General features: G+C 53.1%; 5 protein-coding genes across 5 annotated transcripts; 2 read left to right on the top strand and 3 right to left on the bottom strand.

Annotated features, from left to right (window-relative positions):
- Positions 1-440: 440 nt before the first annotated feature.
- EV422DRAFT_93355 (uncharacterized protein) lies at positions 441-2,114 on the top strand. Its single transcript, XM_053074517.1, has 3 exons — positions 441-553; positions 658-1,128; positions 1,204-2,114. Exons 2-3 carry the CDS (start codon positions 707-709, stop codon positions 2,063-2,065), a joined length of 1,284 nt encoding a protein of 427 aa, XP_052924775.1. The 5' UTR covers positions 441-553; positions 658-706; the 3' UTR covers positions 2,066-2,114.
- Positions 2,115-2,423: 309 nt separating this feature from the next.
- Positions 2,424-4,520, bottom strand: EV422DRAFT_93220 (major facilitator superfamily domain-containing protein). The gene is made up of 11 exons (XM_053074515.1): positions 4,421-4,520; positions 4,044-4,322; positions 3,777-3,976; positions 3,674-3,716; positions 3,505-3,606; positions 3,139-3,419; positions 2,968-3,077; positions 2,757-2,904; positions 2,651-2,685; positions 2,520-2,583; positions 2,424-2,445 (listed from the first exon to the last, which is right to left on the bottom strand). Exons 2-9 carry the CDS (start codon positions 4,227-4,229, stop codon positions 2,661-2,663), a joined length of 1,095 nt encoding a protein of 364 aa, XP_052924774.1. The 5' UTR covers positions 4,230-4,322; positions 4,421-4,520; the 3' UTR covers positions 2,424-2,445; positions 2,520-2,583; positions 2,651-2,660.
- Positions 4,521-6,308: 1,788 nt separating this feature from the next.
- Positions 6,309-9,818, bottom strand: EV422DRAFT_93332 (uncharacterized protein). Its single transcript, XM_053074516.1, has 14 exons — positions 9,595-9,818; positions 8,842-9,528; positions 8,668-8,781; positions 8,512-8,598; positions 8,248-8,450; positions 8,049-8,188; positions 7,852-7,976; positions 7,651-7,790; positions 7,524-7,584; positions 7,278-7,462; positions 7,091-7,215; positions 6,925-7,026; positions 6,676-6,867; positions 6,309-6,594 (listed from the first exon to the last, which is right to left on the bottom strand). The coding sequence occupies exons 1-14, from the start codon at positions 9,703-9,705 to the stop codon at positions 6,428-6,430; spliced, it is 2,439 nt and encodes an 812-aa protein (XP_052924773.1). The 5' UTR covers positions 9,706-9,818; the 3' UTR covers positions 6,309-6,427.
- Positions 9,819-10,954: 1,136 nt separating this feature from the next.
- EV422DRAFT_532941 (uncharacterized protein) lies at positions 10,955-15,942 on the top strand. The gene is made up of 3 exons (XM_053070573.1): positions 10,955-11,108; positions 11,232-13,885; positions 13,951-15,942. Exons 2-3 carry the CDS (start codon positions 11,261-11,263, stop codon positions 15,535-15,537), a joined length of 4,212 nt encoding a protein of 1,403 aa, XP_052924772.1. The 5' UTR covers positions 10,955-11,108; positions 11,232-11,260; the 3' UTR covers positions 15,538-15,942.
- A 3-nt stretch (positions 15,943-15,945) lies between these two features.
- On the bottom strand, positions 15,946-18,269 carry EV422DRAFT_620796 (P-loop containing nucleoside triphosphate hydrolase protein). Its single transcript, XM_053074113.1, has 4 exons — positions 17,825-18,269; positions 17,538-17,760; positions 16,472-17,470; positions 15,946-16,380 (listed from the first exon to the last, which is right to left on the bottom strand). Exons 1-4 carry the CDS (start codon positions 18,247-18,249, stop codon positions 16,081-16,083), a joined length of 1,947 nt encoding a protein of 648 aa, XP_052924771.1. The 5' UTR covers positions 18,250-18,269; the 3' UTR covers positions 15,946-16,080.
- Between the last annotated feature and the right edge of the window lie 134 nt (positions 18,270-18,403).

Raw genomic sequence — 18,403 nt, 5'->3', positions numbered from 1 at the left:
AACGATTTTCTTTACGACTCTCCCATGTAGATGAGAGGCCTACAAAGTATATGTAGAAATAGGAAGTACAGCTCTTCGTGTGTTCCACCAACTTGGCTTCCCCCGTCTCCAACAACGAGACCTTGAACTTCGGATGTTGAGTAAACTTTGCCCGCAACGCCTTCCTCATCACTGCGTCTTTTATGACTCCTCGTTCGATCGAGCCGTGCAGCTTCGCTGGGCGACTTTGCTAACCGCACGGTTTCCATGAATGCCGGATCTATCGTTTTGAACTTCATGGCCTGGAAATAGTGTTCCGTAATCGACTCCGTCGATCTCCAGAAATTCGAAAAGTATCCGTATGGGTCTCCTTCCCGGTAGGAGTTTGACGCTCATTTCCGATAGTTCATGGCTCGGGCAACAGCGCAAAAGCCTGATGTGAGGACTAGTTTTGTTGTCCTCAGGAAATCCGATAGACAGTCAAACTCTCGAAAGAGGTGGATTGGCAAAACTTGCCCACGGCGCACTGGCGAAAAACCGTCAGTTTTCGTGCTTTCTGACAGGGAAACAACACGTAAGCACATCTTCCACCGTTGATAGCTGTCATTTTGTAACCGTCGCTGTCCACCATTGGCTGGCCGGCTTACTGTTTCTGAATAACGCATCCCATTTGTGTAGCGTGTACTATCAGCAGTCCAATCTACTCCAATCCCTCAAAAGAATCGCAATGATTACACCACCCACGCCACCTCTTCCTCCGATCGGCTACCGCAATCAGCGATACTCTGACGGCTCGAACGACAATCAGTATGACATGTATCCTCACGATCCACGAGCACGTCACAACATGCAGCAGCCTGTGCCGGCCATGTCTCCACCACCCGAATCGTATCCGCTTGCCCTCACAACCACACGCCGACCCCGGCGCTCATCATGGGACGACGACGACGCTCCCTCGCGTAATCGCATGCAATCCTTCGTTTCCGCGACGCAGGAACGCGAGATGCAGCGGTTGCATGAGAGGCTGACGGAAAGCGAACGGTCGCAACGGGAGCTTAGTGTGGAGACTGCGAGGTTGCATGGAGCGCTTGGGCAATCTTATCGGATGCAGGAGGCTGTTATGGGGAGGGATGACCGGGTGACAAACAGGTACGTCAAAGAAACCTTGTCAAGTTTCTTCGAGTGGGCTTTCTTCAGTCATCAATAATCGAACCTTACGCACAGATTGTTCGAAGACCATTTTCATTTCCTCCGCACGCTCATGTCCCAAACCGACGCCCAAACCAATGGAATCCTTTCCCACCTCCAGCACGAACGCGAGACTACCTCCCACGTTCTAGACATGCTCCACCAACATGCCGCCCAACAGTCCTCCAACGCCCAACGACTCCTCTCCTCAGCCATTGAAGCCGCCCGACACGAAACGGCCGAACTGATCAAGACCGAGTTGTCAGGTGCCGGTTTTGGGGAGATCGTCGGCCGGATTGGCGGGACTGCCGAGCGCGTGCAAAGGGAGATCGAAGAACTCAGAGGAGAAGTCGGGCGAGCGCAGTCTACCCTTGGAGCGCTGGAACCGCGGGTGACGGCCGAGTTGTGGGAAAAAACTGAGGGGTTCGTAAAGACCGTGTCGCAGGCACTGCACGACGAGATCGGAAGGGCAGTGGCACATTGTGACGGCATCATTACTGAAATGCGCACCGAAACAGCAACGAAAAGGGCGGTGCTGGAGCAGGAAGTACGGGCAACTACGGAGCAATTGCAACGTCGAGTCGAAGAGCTTTCCGCCACGTTGGCTTCGCAGCATGAGCGGATTGACGCCATCGAGCACGGCATACATGCGACGGACGCAGGGCTGCGAGAAATGTTTCATGAATACACGTCAGCCCGCGCGTCAGAGACGAGAGAAGTTGTTCGTTCCCTCAAAGTCCTTTCGAGTATTGTCGTCTCAAATCGCGAGGAAGAGCGCCGGAATCGAGAGTCCACCAGGAAGATTCTTGTCGAAGAGTTTAGGAAAGAGATGCGTGCGATGAAGGAAGACTTGGAAACGGAAATACAACAGAAAATCAAGCCCTTCATCGTAGTGTGAGGAAATGCGGGCCGATTCCATGCAGCGCAGCCGTTCGACTCGGATTACGTCCATTGTCCGAATGGAAATGACTCGTGTTCACATGCGACGACCCTCCTCAAACAACTTCATTTCCGGCCTTTTTCGAAAGGAAGATCGGGAACCAACCAACACCGATTCCGGTAACCAGCAACAATACCGTGTTGACTGCCCAAAATCGGCCGTGCATCACGTCCAGCGCAATGTACGACAGAACATACTGACCACAGGGCGCAACCAGCATCGCGTTAATTTGGACTCGGAGGCTCGATACAACAAAGAGTCATACCTGCAGAAGATTGCATAGCCCAGCAGCAGTGTTCAGAATACCATAGAGCCTTCCGAAGGTGACGAAACCAAACCTGAGGAAGCATGGATTACGATCGCGAAAGACAGATGAAAGATGCTCACGTAGGCGTAGTAACCGTAGACATACGTTTTCGCACAAAAATCATTTGCAACACTGTAAAGTAGAATTCGCATTACGACGAATATGTTTACTAGAAACGAACATTGATAAGTCCACATAATCATCGGTTTTGGGATTGACAATATCTGGCAACTCACCTGTCAGATATTACAGTAGAAGATTTGGAGTCAATCTATAATCGAAAACAATTAATTACGGTTGTCCCGGCCGGTAAGAGATGAGGGCACGGCATTTTCCACATACGCTAATGCACCAAAGGTCATTCCAAATACCCAAAGAACGCCGAAACTAATTGCGAACGACTTGCGATCCAGCAGGTATCCAATAGGGACGATGCAAATGATGCCCGCAGCGGGTAGAGCTACATTGAAGAAAGAGACCAAGGTCTCGACTGAGAGCAATTGGAATCGATATAGTGGGTAAGTTGGGCCCCCTGAATCTCTCGCTTTCGCACCTTTTGGATCCTTCGCCGGTAGGCCACTCAGATCCACGATTTGCTCGCGGATTGACGACATGTAGAAGTTGAGCCGCAACATGAATAAACACATCGCCAGAAGGATTCCTCTGTCGAGATGTTTTGGGTTAGCACCGGCCCCTATTCCCTTCTTCAGTGGTCCGGCCTTACCCATATTCCCAACTCCTCAATTGGCGGCATAGCAGACCGTCAGTTTCCATCAAGACGGGAGCTGCCTCACCATCCGCGGTAAGGTTTGGCAGCAGAGGATCAGTCTCCCGTCCCTCGCTCGCTATCAGGTCTTCCTCATCCCCATCCGTCTCGTCTGGAAGCTTCCCGCCAAAAGAAGACCGGGGCATAAGAAATGCCGCCATGACCGCAATCAGGATGGGGATTATGCTGTAGAACAGGAAGTACGTTTGAATCGGTCCTTTGATTGTCTTGAAAAGCAGCTAGGAAAGAAAAGGAGGAACGAGATTGGGAGGTCGCCAGATGGCTTTTGAGCGACGGCATTCCAGCCATAGTATGCAAACGCACCGCAAAAAAGAAGAAAACGGACGAGGACGCATCAAATGCGCCGGTCAACGCGGCCATGATGAGTCCAGAATACGCGGGAAAAGCGCCGCTAATGTGAAGAGACTGTTGCAAGGCAGGCAGTGAGACCCTCCAATCACCTATTGCATATGCTTGCCGAACTGAAACTTACGCCAATGAAGCAAAAGGGCCCTCCTACGCCAAGTAACAGATATCTTCATTGCAAATTAGGGATGTGTCGTTTCGGTACTCTCTATCTCACCATCCTGACGTACCCGGTGAGATATCCATCGAAAGCAGTTGAACTGATCCCAAACAACAGGCTCCCTAGGAAGCAAAGGACGCAGCCCGCAAACACAGTTTTCCGTGGGCCGTAGCGGTCCAAGCCTAAGCCGATAGGCAAGGACGCCAAGTTTGCTCCAGTGCTTGCCACCGTAAACATGAGATTCAGACGCAGTAGCTGTGGTATGCAGGGCTGCAAAGTCAAAGGTCCGTATGAGAAATGTTCCCTCGAACCCTGTTGTGGTCTTCAGGCCCCTCACCTCCTGATCACCAGCGATCGTCGAAGCATTACTGCACAAATTTGCATATACACCGCTCTTCAGTAAGGCTGGTCGGAGCGACTGAAACCCAAATATAATCCCCGCAGTGGAGAGACTGGCAAATACCCCGAGGGCTACGAGTGCTAGCCTCCTCTGCACGCTCAAGTCCTCCGGCCGTGAAGACATTACAAAAAGTAAAGAGGGGAACCAATCAGACACCTGACTGGATAAATAAAACCAAGCTCGCAAGTTCCGCTGGCTGTTGTCCTCTCTTCACAACTGAGAGTGGGTTTGGGGGGGGGGGGGGGGGGGGGGGGATGTGTTCCTTTATAAACACTGGGATGTTCCCAGGCAAGAAGTTCCAAAACGTCACAGACCTGGGCCATAATTCGACAGCGCATCCTCCGCTGATACTGATACTGATGGAAATTATTCCATACGCATCCTCTTCTCCATGACATCGACTTACGTTCAATCACTACGTATCCACGCACGACGCCCCACAGCCTCAGAGCTCCTTATCCAGCACCTGGCGGACAACTCGCTGGCCGTGGAGGTAGCAGAAGGCGAAGGATGCGCCGACACAGGGCCGGCCGCGCTCAGCGTGCGAGAAAAAAAGAACATCTATGCACGGATTAGTCGATACTCGACGGGTGATCCGTCGCCCAAGTTACTGCTCCCGCGGCCCCGAACGGCGAGACCGCAGACGGCGAAGATTCGGAGCTGTCAAACTGTCTCGAGAACTGTCGCGGAGGTGGATGAGAACAAGCAGCAGAGCGTGTCTGTTTCCACGGAAATGGATCGGCCCCCGAAGGCGCCGAGAGCACAGAGCGCTCCGGTACATCATACGAGTGCAGCAGCCAGGAAGTCCGACACCTCGCGAGTCTCGATAATGGAAAAGCATGCAGCTCAACTCCGCAAAAGGGTCTTCTCCCCTGACTTGCCTTCGGTGAAACCAAAAAACCCCCCAATGCACGAAATGCAATCGGTTTCCAAACGAAGGCCAGCCAGCGCTCATGCCTCGCGCAAGCACGCACCGTTTGTGGGACGAATAGAAGACGAATACGATGTACCCTTGTCTGAGGTCCTATGGGTGCAGGGAAAGGGCCCTTCAGGTCGGAAGTTTTAGATCAGGTAGAAAAGCTTGGCTATAGATGCTCTTAATGTACAAATGAGAATAGAACACGCTATGATGTGGGCACGTAGGATGAGTGATCAAACGCATAATATAGATCTCGATGGGTATATGGTTCTTGGCCTTGTGGGGGAACGGTGTGGTTTTGGAATTGTTCCAGCTCTGGGTCGGATGGGAATGCCATGGGAGAGATTTTCACGCCGGGAGTTCTTGGAGTTGGTCCGCCCATGAGCTTGCTGGCTACGTAATTGTTGATTAGGAGCGTAGGGCTCCCGGCTGGACAATTAGGAAAGAGCATTGATTACACGTGTTGTGCCAAGGTTAGACAATTGAATGGCACCTACCCGCCTGAGCACGCAGCACATCCTGATATACCGTCGGCTGATATATTGGCGGCAAACGATGAGGTATGCTTCTCACCGTCTCCCGATGTGGCTGATAGCCTCGCTTAATGTCCCATTCATACGTGGTAGCTCTCATGTATCCTCTACTTGCCGCTGCGTCCTTCAGTCGGGAGTCTTTTGCAACGGCTTGATGAGTTCGGAGACGTTCCATTGGATCTTGATGATGACAAATGTGAGGAAGGGACTGCGCGGTCAGACAGTTGCAGCAAATGCGTACCTTTGAGTTGCTCCCGCCTTTCCGACTTTCGGCTCATCTTCGAATTCCGTGCGAGCTTCCGCCCAAGAAGCGTTTTGGAAAGTTCCGTCGTCAAGTTCCACCCGCTCTCCTCTTCCTGCGCCGGATGATACACTTCCTCGACCGGCCTACCGTCCTCACCGTGTTCACGGATCCCATGCACGCTATGCCCATCCCCTTGTCTATGCCCAAGCTGCGACCTCCCCCGTCCATGCTCATCGTGCGCGGACCTCCCCCGTCCCTGCTCATCATGCGCAGATTCCCGACTACGATGGGACCGAGGCCTCGCCACATCAGACGTCCCCATCCACGCATTAATCGCCAGATCGCTATCCCGTGCGTTCCCAAGCCGTCGCGACACGAGCATCGCTGAGGTCAACCCGGACTGGCTGAGATCTGATTGAGAGTCTTCGGGGTCTGATTGCTGGAATTTGCCAAAGGTGCCGTGACCGGCGGATGATGTGCCGACCATGCCTCTGCTTAGAAGGAGGTTGCGAATGGGGCTGTTGGGCTTGATAGTGTTGGGGAAGTTGGGGCTTTTTTGCATTTCTGCAAACTGGTGTGGAGTGCATGCTATAAGTACACATAAACGATACATGCGGATCGGGCGTCATATTCTCACCTGTTGCTTGAGGAAAGATTCCTCCTTCGAGTCCGCTCGCCGAACAGATGGGACCGGTTGTGGCTTCTCCTCAAAATGGTAATCTTCAGTATCCTTCCCGAGGAAGGTCTCTCGGGCCTGATCGAGATCATCCAACCACTCCTCTATTGCCGCATCTGGAATGGGAGTGTACATTCAAGGTCTGCATTTCATTTCGCGCATATTGTAGCCTCATGTCGCTGTAGTATTTCACATACCATTCTCTAAATCGTCATCCTCCGTATCCTCAACGGATATTCCGCTCGGTTCTACAGTCATCTTTGGCGGCGGTGGCTGTTGAGCTGGAGCTGGTGCAGTTGCCGGGACTGGAGTCCGCGCCCGAGAAACTCTATCCACCGGTGACGGGTGGTAAAGGGAACGTGGTTTCGATCTCTTCTTTCGCGAGTACTCTATAGCAAGCATAAGCAATATGTTCCGTGCCCGATTGAAGAAAACCGATTTTTTACCTTTCCAAACTTTCTGAATGGCACCCGCAGCCTGATTCTTCCGCGCGGCTTCTTCCTTTTGCGCCAGGCATAGCTTCCACCACTTTTGGAGCATCCTTGACGCTATAAAAATAGAATGTTTCTTCGCAAATCTGCTTGGCAGGTGGACATCTGCACATTGCTTTACCTCCGCTCTTCTTCAATTTCCGTCGCCGCTCTCTCCGTCCACGCCACATCGCTTGAGTTACAATGATTGAGTGCAGCTTGATTTGATACTCCAAATCATCGATGCAACCGGCCAAAGCCAAATCACTGAAAGACAATGAGCGTCAGTGACCGCAGTACTCCATCGCAAGAATCGAAGGTAAACTGACGAGCTAGGCTCCCGACTCTTCTTCATCCGATCAAACTCCGACGCATTCTGCTGCAATAACGCTGCGAGCCAGTCTACGCGCTGTTCTTGGACTTCTGCGTCTGTGGTGGTGTCGCTCTCGGATTGTTTGGAATAGAGGTAGCGGAGGTAGGGTCTGTAACGCGGGCCGAGGGAGTTTGCGATGTTCTGGTTGGGGATGGTAAGGTTTTGGGAGATGGGGTGATATGTGGATGAAGATGTTACATACCCGCTCGTGCGCTTGCTCCATAGCTTTCCAATCTCCGAGTGATCTGATGCTTTCCTCTTTCCTAGAAAGGCGAAATGATTGATAGGCTCTCAAGCCTAGAGTCATGAGGCCAGGAACGCAACAATACCTGTGCTCATCCATCAAAAAAGCATACAAGTAGTCCACCGCCAGGCGACACCACTTGATCGCATGTCCGGAAGGATATGCGGCAATTTTAGTTCGTCCCATTTCTCTGGCGATTCCTGATATCGGTTTGCCGTTCAGCATCTACATAGAGCATTTAGTCACGAGCGGCATATCTTCCATCTACTGTGATGAGGTCTCTTACCTTCAACTTGGGAAATAGCGCGGCGACAGCTCTATTGAAGTTCATTGTTCTGATGATTGGAGTCCCGTCCAGGGTCAGAATCTCAAGGTCTCGGCATACCGCAAGGGCATACAGCGACGGAAAGTCTGCGTTCATGGATGGCTTTCAATTAGATTGCTTCCTCATCGTTCAGAAGCCCTATCTCATGGTATCCTTACCAGTGATCAAGTTATTCGAAAGATCAATCTCCCTCAGAAACGGGCACATCGCAATCGCGACCGGATCGCAGGATTGTATATTATTCGACGCAGCTTCGAGAACCCGCAAAGCCGGCGACCATTGCTTCAACGACAACGCTCTAGCCAGTCACAAGTCAGGCCCCGCTCTTTCAAACACCGCACAAGATCACCAACTTACCTGATACTATTCCCACTAATAACAAGCTCACAAAGCAAGTCATTAGGAACCTCCGGAAAGTCCATAAAACAGTTATTCGACAAATTGAGATGTTGGAGCAGCTTCGAATGGGAGAGGCTTAGTGAAGGGTTGCTGAGGCGGTTGTCGGATAGGTCGACGTAGATGAGCATGCGGAGGCGGTTGATTTCGTCGTTTTGGCCGATCTGTGTGGTGGGGCTTGTGAGCGAGGTGGTTAAGGGGTGAGGGACAGGCCCGAGACAATACCTGGATTTCTGTTAAGCGGTTCTTGGCGGCGTCCAGGACCCGTAGATCGGTGAACCAGGCGATGTCGAGATTACTGCATTTGTTGTCCTGCAAAAAAAAAACTTGGGCATGAGGTATGTCTGCAGTCAGAGAGGAGAGGTCAAACGCATAACTCACCTGCAAGCTCAAGAACTTCAGCTCTTTCAACGGTTTAAGATCTTTCACATCGGCAATGTCGTTATGATCGAGGACTACACGGCGGATCTTAGGCGCTTGGGTTACGTTGGGGATCTACATCAGGCAGGATCTAAGTCGATGTCTTACGTCAAATACATACGGCACGATGAATACCCTTTCGAGCCCGTTGCCCGTCAAATCCAACATCACAAGATCCTGAAGGTGATCCGTGGTAGATTCCCTACTCGGACCCACTTGTCTTCGTAACGAATCAAGCAAAAGCTCCAAATCCCGCTTGCGAGCCGCATCCAGTTCCTCCATATGTTCCAGGATCCGCTTATCCCTCAAAGCTTTTTTATCCTCGAGGATGTTCTCCTGTTTCTCCAGTTCCGCTTGAAGGATGACCAGCTCCTCATTCAACGTAGCCTCCTTCCCCGTGAGTTTCCGAATACTCTCGACATAGCCATTCCGCTCCACCTCCAGCCGCAGCCTATTAGGCTCTTCAGCTGCAATCTTCGCCTGAAGCTTATTTTGTTCCTGCTCAAGCTCCTCCATGAGTTTCCGCACCCGCACCATCAACGCCGCGGTCCTATCTTTCTCCTTATCAAAAGCAACTTTCCCGGTATTAGCGAACCAATTCGTCAGCACTTTCGCTTTTTCGTCGGCTTCGCGGGTTTCCTGCTTGTGTTGTCGGATTGCGCGGGTCAGGGCGGTGCTTCTGGCTTGGAGCTGGTCGATGCGGAACTGGAGGGCGGATTGTTCGCCGGCTTCTTCTCGTTTTCTTTTGAGAAGGTATTCGTGCTCGTCTTCTAGAGAGAGGCTTTCGGGTTGTTGCGATTCGGGCTGTTGCAGTGTTCTTGCCTGTGTGATAGGAATGGATTATCAATAGCCCGGCATCGTGAAAAATATGATTTTTCGCACTCTCACCTCCTCAGTCAGCCCGCTTGCAGCAGATTTAGGTGGTGATACTGCCCTGACGAAGATGCCAGGCTTGGGTACAATTTCAGGCGACTCCACCGATGGCATTTCCGCCGGCATTGGCGTACTTTTTTCCAAATCAATGTCCGCTGCGTCTTCAGCTGAAATGAGCCCATTCTGCTGTGCTTCCACCTGCAGGTTGGAGAGGACAAGCGCTGCTGCAGCTTCGCTTTCATCTAGGTTGCTGCAAAGGGCATGTATGACTGAGATGTTTGCACCCGCTCGGACTCTTTGATATAATCGTTACCTCAGTCGTTTCTGAAGTTCAGCCTCCGCCACCTCCAGCTCCCGATCAATGTCTGCGAGCTGCGTGAGAATCAGGACGATGTGTCGTACAGAGGCTCATTTTTTCAACCTACATTGACCAACCTAGTGCAAAACTGTAGTTGGAACCGATGTGGGGGGGGGGGGGGGTAGAGTATCAAAAGCAAATACAGTTGCTTACGCCTCTTCTTCCCTTGTGATGTACCCTACGAAGGCCTGCGTTGTTGCGGAATCGTCCAGGGCATCTTGCGGACGGCTAGCAGCTTGCATCAGATCGACCCATGACTCGAGTTTCTACACAGAGAAGACGTTAGCAAGGACGCGTATGGCGGACGCTGGAAGTCGTCAGCCAGACGCAGGTTTAGACGACCTACTTCCAATGTTGAGGAACCTTCGCCCACATCGACCTTTTCTTCGGTGGAAACGTCATTATTCTCGGCATGATCCTCATCTTCGTCGAGCTGTTCCGTTCAGATCACGAAGCATAGAGAAGTGTCAGATTGAACCCCGCAGATGGTAATGGGAGTCGATATTCCATACCTCCAAGGCTGATAGCTCATCCCGAATGATCTGTTCTACCTCAGCGTCAGATGGAAGCCCACTCATAGTGCTTCAGTGTAGTCACTGGCGGTTCTTGCTGGCAGTATCACCCCTTTGTTGGCTTCAGAATGGAGGGGCTTGGTCTGATTCTGGCGAATACACCGAGAAACCACAATTTTCCCACGCCAATGTTCCCACGCAGACTCGGCTGGACAAGCCGTCGAAACACACTAACAAAAGCGACAGTGAAAGCGTCCACAGACACAAGCGAGATTAAGAGGCAGTGAAGCAGATATATGATGAATTTGCAAGGGAATGACAGTATTTCGACTGTGGTTGACGAGCGCGTTCCAGAAACGGAGGCAGATGTTAGTAACAAGGTCGCACAAGCAGCCAACCGCTCCGTCGGGTCCGCCGGGCCCATCGTCGTGCACATGCAGCCAGCCAAGCATTACGTACTACGTAGCAACTCATGGGTCCCCCACCCCCCGTTTAGCAGCAGCCCCAAACAATACAGCACAGGGACCAACCAACCACCACTAACTGCCTGCCAGCCACTAAGCACGCCGTGGGTCGGAGGAGGCCAAAAAGAGTAGAGCAACCCGGCAAAGCACCACCGGCAAGGGTCCAGCACGCCCCCCACCCAGCAATCGCAAAAGGTGGGCTCAGCTCGCTTGCAGTTTTTCTCGAGTGGCCGCCAATCTGTGTCCGCTCTCCGGGCGTGGCCTCAGGCCAGGCTCGCCCTCGTACTGTGTAACTTATTGGTTGCTGCTGTGTACTAGATAGAAGGGTGTTTTTCCCACGAAATACTATGCTGGGTAAGGGTTCTCCTGAGCAGCACCACCACAACAACAACAACCACCACCAAAGTCGCCTCACTACGAAGAACTCGCAAAACCCTCTGCTGGCTGAGCAGGGGGAACGGGAAACCCCAATGCAGCAACATCATAATCCTCAAAGCACAAACAAACAGCAGCCACCGCCACCGCAACAGCAAAATCAGCAACAGCAAGTGCAGCAATCACAGCAAATCCCGCAACTACACCAGCATCAGTTGTCGGCTGCCTCGCACCAACAGCACCAACAGCACGCGCACCAGCAACATCCACAACAACTGCCAGGACAGCACCAACAACAGCAGCCGGCAAGGGGTTTTTTCGGTCGCCCGCCCGGGGCAGGGCAGTTCCTTCCCGGAGCGTCTGGTATGCCTGCTCTAGACCAGTCAAAGTTCAGCAATCCTTATACCCAAAGCAAGCCACATAACTTGGGTGCGGCAGGTCCAATACCCATGCTGGGAACGTCGGCACCTGGGAACTTGGGTGTTGGTGGGAACGCGATCCACGCGATGCAGCAACAGAGAGGAGGCCAATTCGCCGGTGCTCCCACGGCGACGAACAATGCATATGGCAATGTCGATTATGCGCTGTTCAACCAGGCGGCGCTCTTTCAGCAACAGCAGCAGTTGAGAATAATGCAGCAGCAGCAACAGCAGGCACAAATTGCGTCTCAACTGCAAGCAGCGCGACAAGGAGCGTCTTTCAATCAGTTGCAGAACGATCCGAATAGGGCGAACATCGTGGGAGGGCAATTTTATCCCGGAATTGGACGCTCGCAAGCGCTGGTACCTCCCACTGGAGGAAGTTCGAACATTCAAGCCCCATCGTATCCACCGAATGCTTTTCCTGCGGGATCGCGAATTGTTGCCCAGCAACCACCTACATCAATCCCAAGCGGATGGAACGTAAATACCGCTTCACGAGGAGCGATGGGTCAGTGGCCGGCTGGGGTCAGCAATCTGGGTAATGGCGCCTCTGGGCCTAGGGGGCAAGCAGAAACCACACCTGCAGCTAGCTATGGGATGCCATCAGCATCTAGCGCAGCGATTGCGAATTCTCAACCGTCAACGACGCCGCAAATCCCGACCGCAGGCGTTTCCGTTGTTGTTCCTCACTTAGCCGCACCACCACATATACCGCAACCAGGGGCACAACAACAGCATACACAACCGCAGTCTCGGCAAATTCCTGCAGTCCAGCAGCAACAACCCGATGCGCAATACAATACCAATCAAAGATACCCAAACCAGCTACCCCTGCCCCTACCGCCGCCTGATAACCCGGTCGATGGCGGCATCAACGCAAAAATGACGTGGACGACGTACCTGGCGGAACAAGCAAGGACGCAGCCTATCCAGCTGAAACCACCGGCCCCAAAACGAGTGCGGAAAGACTCTGGTTCATCTATAACGCATGGCAACCAACATTCTGCATCCGTGGAGGGATCGCCTGCGCGGAGGTTGGCTTCTATACCTCCTGCGGAGCCGATGCCTCAAGGCGCAGCGGCCAACAGTTTTGAACCGCAGCATCAGAGGCACCAACCTTCAAACAACACACAGGATGGTCAGGAGATGCCGGAAGAGAAGACGGTGGAGTTTCAACGGTATCTGCAGTCAGTACAAGAGCAAAGCAAGCAGCTGCAGTCACACGTGCAGGACTCGCTGAGAGCGCGATCGCGGGAAACTCCACCGCGGCCGCCTTCGCAACTCGCGTATCAGGGTCAACCCGACCCGCACTTTCCACCAGGGGTTGACCCCCGTGCTAATCAAACTTCAAAGACCCAGCAACAGCACGCGAAACCGCCTGGAATGATGGACGGCGCTCGATATGGTTCGAATCCCCCGATGTCAGAAGCGATGGCTGCGCAGGACGCTTTGCGCTTCCAACGACCGGCTGGTCAATGGGCGCCAGGGTGGCCAACCAGCGTGGCGGATGGTAGTGGACAGACAATGAGCCAGTCCCCTTCCGGGACGAGTCGACCGGAGCAGTTTCAGCGAATGTCGGTACCGGTCTCGCAACAAAACATGTATGGGATACCGCAGCAGCCGGTTTCATACTCGCAACTTGGTCCAACGCATGGAGGCGGAAACCACGTCGCACATGCTGCCAACTCTGCTGCAGGTCAGCGACCACGGCCCGGGCCGCCCTCATACGGTGCGGGGAGTCCGCTGAGTACAAACGCCCTTCCTTCAGGGATGCAAATGGCAGGCGGGCGACCTCCAACCATCAGGCAAGCAGACGTGGACGCTTGGATGGCCCGGTATAAGCAGTATATGGACTACATCAAACACCCACTTCAACGCATACCCCACGTCGCGGGCAAACCGGTCGACATGTACGCCCTCTTTCACACGGTGGTGGAAGGCGGTGGATACGACCACATCACGCACGACCGCAGATGGAGGATTATTGCGGAGAGGCTGGGCTACGCAGGACATTCGAATGCACCGTCCTCGCTCAAGAAGAATTACATGAATCTGTTGCATGCGTATGAGAATGCGACGTATCCGCAGTTGAGTCTGGATAAGGCGGCTGGGAAGGTTCAGATGCCGAGGAACTTGAATACTGCTTTTAGTGATAAATCGGATATGTCTTCTTCGGTAAGGCTAGATTATTTAGTGAAAATGTGTGGCATGTTTTCTGACGTTTGATTTGATCCCCACAGCCTCACCGCCCAGCGATGCTGGGTGTACCTGGAACGCCAACCAATCGGCTGCCGCCTTATGCGGTCGCTCAACAATCCATGCAACCCCCCCACCCGCAACAACATCGAATGCAATCTCAGATGCATCAGATGGTCCCTAACCCGTCCGAAATGCAGGCGCCTCCGCAGAGACAACATCACAACTTCCCCAATGTCGGTCCCGCGCACATGTCTTCAGCTCAATACCACCAGAGCATGCAGGGTGGGATAGACCTGGGGCAGCCAATGCACAGGGACGGGATGCAGCAGCCGTCGAATAATTTATTGCATCAGAAGCAGCACAGCATCCCGGCTCCGGTGGTTGAGTTACCGCCAGAACCAGCGCCACCGCCACGAAAACCGGTTTTTGAACCGCAAGTGCGGATAGTCGAGTCGTATGGAGGGTTGGATTTTAAGGGCGCGGTCCCCAACGTTCTTGCGCCTACGAAAGCGTTTTACGGTGGACAGGTCGACCTCCGCAGGCTGGAGATGTCGCTGAGGAGTGGGATTGAGCATGAGATTCGATGGGCGCTGGATTTATTGCTGGTTGCGTCGAGCAAGAAAAGCGGGTTGAAGATACCACTTCAGGACTGCCCTGAATTATTATGGGTCATCTGCCACTTGGTGACATCGTGGATGGAAAGCTGCGAGGTTCCCGATTCACCGCAGGGCTACCGGTCTCTTGCCTCCACAATCGGGCAGGAGCATTTGCGAGTCGGCAAGCGAAAGAAACGGACGTTTGACGTCATGGACGCAGATGAGGATCGTGCTTTGGTGGGGAGCATGATTTTGAGGAATATCAGTTTCGGCGAGGTCGGGTTGACGATGGCTGGGGATAAGATCTTTTTGGAAACATTGCAGAAGATGCTCACCATCCAAACTGGCGAAACGCGCGGCGCGTCGGCGGCGCTGGAGCACCGAAAGAACGCCTTGATAATCTTGTCGAACATTGGTGGGCGGATCAGTTTCCCGGTAGGCGATTCGGTCCAGATCATTTTGGACGTGTTGTCTGACTTCTTGGACGATCTGGACACGCCGTACGCCTTCCCTGCTCTCGAAGCCTTGGCGAAGGTCACATTGACTTACCAGAACGCGGATCTCGCCGCGGAGACGGATTTGGATAAACTAGCGCTTCTCTGCGAACGACTCTTGCTCGCATTACCCACCGACGGCCTCAAGATGGACGCCACTCCCGAAGACCTCGCGAGCTGGGAAATGGCCAGCATCGCACTGCACAATCTCACCCAATCCAATGACTCCATCAAACTCCGCCTCGTCCACATCCCCGGTTTTATCACCCTCATGCTCCGTCTTTCCATACCGCCTTCATCAGACCTGCACCCTTCCCTCACACTACCACAATCAACCCGCGGCGTCTCGCAAATGGCTACAGCGAGCATCAGCCAGCGGTGTATGCGCACGCTGGCGGAGTTCAGCTCGGTGAGGGGATGTCGACCTGCGTTGGCGAAGCATGAACGGCTTTTTGTGGAGATTGTGACGGATGGGGTTGGCGATGGGGAGGTTGAACGGTTGGCTAGTGAGGTTTTGTGGGGATTGCATGAGGAGTGATGACATGCGAAGGAGAGGGTGTTTGGATGGGTGGTGCCGCCTAGTTAGGGGTCATGGTGGTGACACACGCATGCCTAGGATAAGCCCTCCCCAGTCTGCATGGACGCCGACCAACCCGCGCGGCATGGGGAGGTAATGGAATCACCGTGCTGCTCATCACGGGCGCACGTATGGTCCGGGCAGAGAAGAGCTGGATCACCGTCCTTGGGAGAAGGTTGAGGGTCTGGTTGCGAGTCGTAATTTTGGCATGTGTACATACGAACAGGATATTGTTGTCTTTGGACGACGCACACGTTGATGTTCCGAGTTCCCGTGCTGTTATGTTTCTTGTGGGAGCACCTTGTCAGATGTTTGCCGGTCTCAGTGCTTTTCTGAGAATACTGTATTACTGAATACACACTATGATTTGTGCAAAAAGACTCGATGGTGAATAATGATAAAGATGTGATGTACCCAAGGACGTCTAAATATTCTGCCTGCGCAAAACTACCTACGCCTATGCCTACGCCTCCACAGCCCGCTCCTCTCCCCAAACAACCCGAACTACACAGCGGGTCCAGTGTACGTAAAACTCTTCAACGGATCCGATTTCCTAGCAGAGCCAGCCCCGCCCCGACCGCCTCTCCCTCCCCGTCCTCCTCGTCCTCCCCGTCCTCCACGCCCACCTCTCCTGTTGTTCGCCATTCTGAAGGGCACATTCCCACTGGGTGTCGTGTTTGCTCCGCCCTTTTTGGGGTGTAAGTAGTCGGGGACGTGCTTCATGTGTTGTTGGACGCGGGCGGGGTGGAGGGGTTTATCGTGCCGCAGGGCGTGGAGATCTGTTGGATTGTCTTCGAAGTGGGCCTGACGGGGAATTCATTCGTGAGTTGGAGGTTCTACCGACACAAGAGCAAGGGCATGCATGGTCCATCTGAAAGAAAGCTGAGAGACAAACCTTCAACTTCTCACTGTTCAAAATCTCAATCTTCAACTCCTTCATCCTAGCTTCCTTCACCGCCGTCCTCGTCACCGCCCTCAGCGCATCCTCCGCGCGATACCTAAAACCTTCCACCTGCTTCATATCGAACGTATACGGCTTGACCTCCCTTCCCATCGCCGTCTGCTTCTTCTGTATCCTCTCAAACACTTTCTGATCGTTTGGCGGTTTCTTCTGCACAATCTCCTGCTGTTTCCGCTTCTTCTTGCGCAGGGGCTCGATGGTAGTATCATCCTCCGGTGTGACGAACGACAAGGCCCATCCTTTTGAACCCACTCCACGGGCGGTACGACCGACGCGGTGCATGTAGGACCGGGATGTGGTTGGGAGATCAAAGTTCATGACGGATTGAACGTTCTGGAAGTCGATACCGCGGGAGACGCCGTATTCGAGGTCTGTCGGGTTGGTTTTGTGCTTTTTTGAGGACTTTGTTGATGAGGAGGATGGGGCGGGCCGTTTTTTGGCATTAACGGCCTCTGCTGCCTTTTCGTTACCATCAGCCTCCGCGTCATTCACGGCGGTTTCCTCTTCCGCTGCTTTATCGGTCGATTCGTCTTCATCCTCAACTTCCTCATCAACATCCTTCTCGTCATCCAGGATACCGCCTTCGTCCGTCGCAATGACATAGTCGTACACCCCACGGTTGAATTCCTGAACAATATGGTACCGGCTTTTCAAAGGCAGCGACGAGTTCAGAGTGCAGCATTTGATTCCGAATTGCTCCAAGAACAGCTTCAGCTTGTAGCAACGGTCGATATCGTTGACAAAGATGATGCACTTTCCCGTGCCAAATGGATGAATCCGCAGTTTCAGGATGAAGTAGGTCAGCAGGAATTTGTCGGAGTCGGTGCATGCCACGGAGTATTGCGTAAGCTGCGACTCGTTCGCATTTGGCGCTTCAGAGAGTTTAAGGATTGCGGGATTGCGGAGGATGAGTTGTTTCAATGCGTCCACGTCCTGATTGTCGTTGGCCAGTTAGTTCGACTAGAAGTAAAGGGAGCCCGACGTAGCAACAAGAACTCACATCAGACATGGTTGCACTCATCAAATAGCTTTGATAAATATTCGGCAAGTGTTCCAAAACTTTCCGCACATCTTCATCGTAGCCGTAAGACAAGATCAAATCTGCTTCGTCGATGACCAGAGACTCCAAGGTTTCCCTGAGCACAAGATTTCCGGCCTCCAGTTGTGCGAGAATCTTGCTGGGAGTCGCTATCACAATGTCGGGCTTTTCAGCCAGAATGGCCCTACAAGAGTTCTCTGTTAGCTCTGGGCCCACCTGCGAGAAAGTGTTAGCACGAACGGCCTTACCTATGATTCGCAGCAGACTGGTCACTCGTCGCCAAGCTGACAGAAACGACTTCCTTTGCACAATAGGCCGTCAAGTCCTTGACCGTTCTATGTACCTGTTCCGCCAATTCCCGAGTCGGTACCAACAATAATGCTCGTGTCGCGGCTCCCGTCCTGCCGCCTTCTTTGGCGAGTAGAATTTTTTGGACCACAGGTATGCAATAGGCACCTGTTTTCCCTGACCCTGTCCGAGCACGAGCGAGAATGTCCTTGCCTTGTAGCGCCAGCGGGATAGCATTCGACTGTACCAGGGTTGGATGGCTGTAACCAAGTTTTGCTATTGCGCGCAAGAGGCGAGGCTCCAGGTCCAGCGAGGCAAAGCCCGCCGACTCTGTATCCAGCAGGTCGCTTGCAATAGCCTGTGGTGCAGTTGCTGAGGCGGCCATTGCTACGTGCGGTATGCCTGTAAAGCGAGTTGTCCTGAAAAACGCACCTCGATGGCCAAGGTCCGCCAACATCATTTAATCCCTTGCGTCACGTGATATCATACGCAAGTGGGCAAGAGATGTATCTGTGTTTTTTGTCTCCGCGTCAAAATGT

This window comes from Fimicolochytrium jonesii (assembly GCF_025526975.1).
Source record: "Fimicolochytrium jonesii strain JEL569 chromosome Unknown EV422scaffold_15, whole genome shotgun sequence".
Taxonomy (NCBI): Eukaryota; Fungi; Chytridiomycota; class Chytridiomycetes; order Spizellomycetales; family Powellomycetaceae; genus Fimicolochytrium; species Fimicolochytrium jonesii.
Note: the sequence above shows the minus strand (reverse complement) of the source record. Positions and strands in the feature narration are given on the sequence as shown.